The following is a 5,347-nucleotide window of genomic DNA, read 5'->3' as shown; positions in this document are numbered from 1 at the left end:
ATTTCATTTAACGATAAAATAAAGTTTGGACACGAGATCCATTCTTCCTTTGATTTAGAAACTTCGTCTTTCACTTTTTGCTGATCATACCAACACAGGAACACTCTAGATTAATTCATTAAAAAGCTTCTTCAAGATTATCATTAGATTTTTTTAAACAGCTGATAAGAAACTTTTGATTTCATTTAATTTGCACTTGAATCCATGACTTCACAGAATATTCAACTGCAGTTTGTTTCTAAAGAAACGACAAATCTACATTTCTGCAGCTTAAGAGGAGTGACTCATCTTCTCTAATACACGATCTTTGATCAAGCTGCGGTTCATGGACGATGACGTCAACAGGGGGTGGGGGTGCGGTGGGTGACAGGTGTCCTTATCTGGGCTGGCCCCGCCTATGAAAACGTGTAGCTGGTTCCCCTCACAATAAAAGTTTTTTCTGTGTGGATGAAGTTTCAAAATAAAAGCACAAAGTGATTCACAGACGTGAGAAAAAAAGATCCACCATTTATTGTAATGGGACCAAACCTGTTCAAAGCAGAGGCTGACTTCAGTTATTCTACATCAAAGTCAGAAGCTCCTTTCTTACTTTGTAAAACTTCACTGGTCTTGAAGAAAGGATTCATTTCAGCAGTAAAACGGTCACATCATGTCACACGTCGAAGGAAACAAACAAAACAATCCCAGATTTACATTTTCACATCCATACACAGACCAACATCACAGGAAGTTCTGAGGAGAAACAGGAAGTCATCCTCAGGAAAGACTTCCTCCTGCAGGGAGAAGTCTGAGGACGACAGAAGGAATGAAGAGGACATCCAGAACTTTCACAATAAGACAAAGCAAACGGAAACACAGGAGGCGAGCTCCTCTGACAGGAAGCTACTCCTCCGAACAGGAAACTACTCCTCCGAACAGGAAGCTACTCCTCCGAACAGGAAGCTACTCCTCCCAACAGGAAGCTACTCCTCTGATAGGAAGCTACTCCTCCGAACAGGAAGCTACTCCTCTGACAGGAAGTTACTCTTCCAAACGAGAAGCTACTCCTCCGAACAGGAAGCTACTCCTCCGAACAGGAAGCTACTCCTCTGACAGGAAGCTACTCCTCCGAACAGGAAGCTACTCCTCTGACAGGAAGCTACTCCTCCGAACAGGAAGCTACTCCTTCGAACAGGAAGCTACTCCTTCAAACAGGAAGTTGCTCCTCTGACAGATGTCCCATCACAACAAAGTAAAACAACAACAAGCTAAAATACGATCGAGAAGTAAAAATCTGACGTTTATGATGATAATTAAATAAGAAATCTTCATTTTCTGATTGAAACAGAACGGCCGCCGCAAACTGAAAACTACAACAAGCTACATGACGGCGTTGGTTCACCAAAGGTTAAAATCTCTGTTCAGCCGATTCATTGGTTCCATTAGGACGGTGGGGGGGGCTCATAATAAAGTTAGACAGTGAAATCATTGGAACTATATTTGGCAAAAGCTCATCGTTTTCCAAAGGTTAAAAAGACGTCAGCAGTTGTTCAGCATCACAGACTCTGACAGATACATTAAAAAGTGAATGAAATCCTGAAAATGATCGTCTGTGTTCATTCATAAAACAGATCAGAGGAAAACTTCCTGTTTCTGTTCTTATGGCACATTTACAGGAAAAACAATTAAAAACAAAAATAGATCAGAGTCAACAGGACTGACAAAACATCTAATAGAATCTACGGCCAAATCAGACTTCCTTAACTACCATTGTGGGGTATTTGGGGCAGTAGTGGGGTATTTGGGACAGTAGTGGGGTATTTGGGGCAGTAGTGGGGTATTTGGGGCAGACGTGGGGTATTTGGGACAGATCTCCAGGGACAGAAGTCTGCGTATTCCTCCGCCGGTATGGTGAGAAAAGAAACGCGTTACTTCCTGTGGGTGTGGTCTGAAACACAGAAGTTTACATTTAGATGGAAGTCATGACTTTTCTTTTTAGCGTGACTTTTTAAAGTCCTGAAACTGTTGCCGTTGTTGATTTTCCTAGCGCTAGCAGCTACATGCTAACGTAGATGACATCATGGAGTGGGAGTGGCGTCCAGATTTGAAGACAGGATGTAGGGGTAGGGAGAAGCCGGATTCGGTCTATGTTCATGTTTTCAGTTTTCCCATGATGCCTGAGGGCTGAACACTCCGTCCTTTCACAATAAAAGTTTAGTACCTGCTTCCTCTACGGAGCCGACAGAAAAGCTGCTGAGAATCTAGACTAACAAACAGTTCAAATGATGTTAAAACGGTAAAAAGTTCAGTTTTTAAAACGTGGATCCGTCAAACCTGACGGTCAAACTCAGCGCTGGCGTCCTGCAGGCTCCGCCTCTCCTCGGAGTCACTGCTGTCTGCAGGAACCGCCTCTCTCTCCGCATCACTCACCGCCTTGTGGCTGGGGGGAATGTGGGATTTGATTTTGGTGTCTCTTCCTGTCTTGGCGTTAGTTGGGGGGCGGCCCCTCTTCCTCGGAGTTCCGTCGTTGGGACGGCGCGGCGTCGGCGGGCTGGTCGGGATACTTTTGCGTAGATGAGCCCCTTTCTTGGACTCTGACTTCCGAGGCCGGCCGCGGGATCGGCGGGGGGCAGCTGGGGCGCCCTCTGGGGGTTCCACTCGGGGATACTTCCTTGGTCTTCCCAGCGGCTTCCAGACTTTGGGCTTGTTCAGCTCCTCGGGGGGGGGCAGCGGGTGTTTCCGAGGCCTTCCTCGTTTGGCGGGCTGCTGGCGCGGGCGGCCGCGTTTCCTCCCTTTTACTGATACTTTGCGGGGGCGCCCTAACTTTTTGGACCCCACAGAGACGGGGGGCTTCTTGTTCAGAGAGCCTTTGGGGCGACCCCGCCCCCTCTTCTTTGGTGGGGGGCCATCAGTGAGCACCGCCAGGTTTCCGCTCTCCTGATGGTTTTTTCGGGGCCGTCCTCTCCTCTTCGTCATGCCATTGAAAGTACTTTTTGGAAGCTCCGCCTTCAGGGGTCGACCCCTCCTTGTTTTCTGAGAGTGTTTCTGTAGGTCAGACCCCCCAGCGCTGACGGAGCTCTCCAGCCGGGGCTTCTTCTTGGGTCGACCTCTTTGTCGAGGCGTGGCAGAACCGCCGCCGTCCTCGTCGCCCCCTGTGGTTTCTGACTTGCGCTTCGTGGATCCTTTGGGGCGCCCTCTTTTGGAGGGGCGGGAGCCCCCGTTTGGCAGGTCTTCGGCTGGAGGGACCTTCTTTGGTCGTCCTCGTTTCTTGGCGACACCGTCCTTGCTGCTGGCGGCTTTCTTGGAGCCTTTCGGTCGTCCTCTGCCCCGAGGGGTCTGCGGGGGGTTCTGGGCCTGTCCCCCCCTGTCCTGGTCCTGTGTGGGTTCATCGTCATCTGGATCCAGACCGGTCCAGTTCAGGTCAGAGACCTGCAGTTTACTGGAGCCCTGAGGTCCTCCTCCTCCTTCGGCTTTGGTCGAACCGTTGCTGGAATCGGAATTCACTTCAGCCACTTTCTCCTCTTCCATCCTTCAGCCTCGGTTTGGGCCCGTTAGCCGGATCCTGTTCAGAACCACCAGAACAACAAGTTTATTTACGCTGGAAAAGGCAGTAAACCCTTCATAGAATTTTTGAGACAAAAACAAACAGTAACAATAATAATAATCTGTAAAAAGCGACTATTCCCACGTCATTTTCTAAACATGCACGGACAGAAATTAGCTCGGAACCAGACGGAGGGTTAAGGTTAAACCACCAAATGAGTCTGCAGCTCACCCCTCCCACAGGGGAGGAGTCAACTGTGGAGAACAGATGTCACACATAACGAGACTTTAGCTTTAAATACGTAGGATGAACAACATTTAGCCTTGGGTGTACCTTAAATATAGCATTCATCTGCATCTTCAATGTGAATTTCCATCAGTTTTTATGCTGCTCGCATGAAAATACATGAGAATAACATCAGCCGTTTATTCAACACTGAAGTTTTCATGTGTTTTTCTGTTTTTAGGCTTAAATTTCTGTTTATTATGCTTTTATGTCTATATTCACTTATTTGTTACATTTGTTTTAATTATGTTTGACCTTTAATGTGAAGCACTTGTTCAATTTTTCATCGTTATGAAGTAAATAACAAATAAAGATGATGACTAAAACCATTCCTATTTATTGGTTGATTGTTTTCAAGCGTAAATTGTAAAAATTCCAGACAAAACACAAATATTTCAAACTCATTACAGAAATAATGAAATCCATTGATTAGAAAATAGAAAACAAACACACAAAAAAAACACATTTGTCACATTTGATTCATTAAATATTGTAAGAGTTTGATTGATTGATAAGGAGTGGGAAGAAGTGAACTTATTTAATCCCACCCCTTAGTTACCTCATTTTACAGTTTTACATAGATCTGTAATCCGGTTCTAATCAGATCAAATGCAAGGTGAAGTGCTTATTGATTATTTATTAATGTAATAAAACAGGATTTTATTATTTCAGTAAACAGTATCAATTTATTCTTTTTTATAGTCTTATTATAAAGTTTCAACCTTAAAATGACTTTTTGCTAATTTTAATGTCAAATAGAATTTTAAGTTTTAAGGAATCAAAACATTTATTCTATTAAAGTGACTTCAGCTTTTAATTTGAAGGTTAGCCTGAGCTGATGAATGAATAAACTACAGTCTATGCTTCAGACTGAGGGAACGACGCCCTCTAGCGGCTTTATTTTACAACAGACCGGAAATGTAGAACAAAAACATGTCGGCTCTCCCTCGTGATAAACCGCGGCGCCGCGCGGCTCGGTCTAATTTCTGGAGATCATGTTTATAAATGGCGGGAAACTGCTCGGCGGGCGCACATCGGTGCCATTCATAGAAAACACCGCAGCACAAATACTGCACAGTTCAGACAAACGAACTGAGTCACGTGTTTGGAAAATATCTGATATTTCTTTACTCGGATATTTGAATAAATACCGAGACCAGCCCGCTCGTCTGGAAGTGTTTATCATTCAGAGTGCATCTTCTTGCTTCCCAGGACTTAGCCAGTCTCTACATCGACGACGCCCACCGGAGATTCCCGCGGTGGGGGGCGGGGAGGCCCCGCCGTGCCCGCATGCCGGCCTGGACCCACCCGCGGCCCGCTGACATGTTTATTATATTTTTAAACCGAGTTCTGGAGCCGCAGACGTACCGTGAACTGAAAGACGGGCCTTTGTTGTTGCTGCAGTTCAAATTTCTCCCCACTTCCGGTCGTCCGTGCCGCTAATGACGCTCGGGAGGAAACCGCAGCGCAGCGTTTCAGTTCCGCCTGTTTGACGCTGAACTCGATTTTCCGGCATTCAAATATACCTGATATTCAGTT

The 5,347-nt window shown here is 45.8% G+C and overlaps 1 protein-coding gene across 1 annotated transcript in view; it reads right to left on the bottom strand.

Annotated features, from left to right (window-relative positions):
* LOC112162595 (basic salivary proline-rich protein 3) overlaps window positions 1-5,347 on the bottom strand; it is a 12,680-nt gene extending 7,333 nt beyond the window's left edge. Inside the window, exons 1-2 of the mRNA XM_024298417.2 lie at window positions 5,177-5,347; window positions 2,410-3,541 (exon numbers count right to left, since the gene is read on the bottom strand). Coding sequence (XP_024154185.1) covers window positions 2,410-3,507 — 1,098 coding nt within the window. The 5' untranslated portion in view covers window positions 3,508-3,541; window positions 5,177-5,347. The remainder of the gene's footprint in view (window positions 1-2,409; window positions 3,542-5,176) is intronic.

This window comes from Oryzias melastigma, linkage group LG11 (genome assembly GCF_002922805.2).
Source record: "Oryzias melastigma strain HK-1 linkage group LG11, ASM292280v2, whole genome shotgun sequence".
Taxonomy (NCBI): Eukaryota; Metazoa; Chordata; class Actinopteri; order Beloniformes; family Adrianichthyidae; genus Oryzias; species Oryzias melastigma.
Note: the sequence above shows the minus strand (reverse complement) of the source record. Positions and strands in the feature narration are given on the sequence as shown.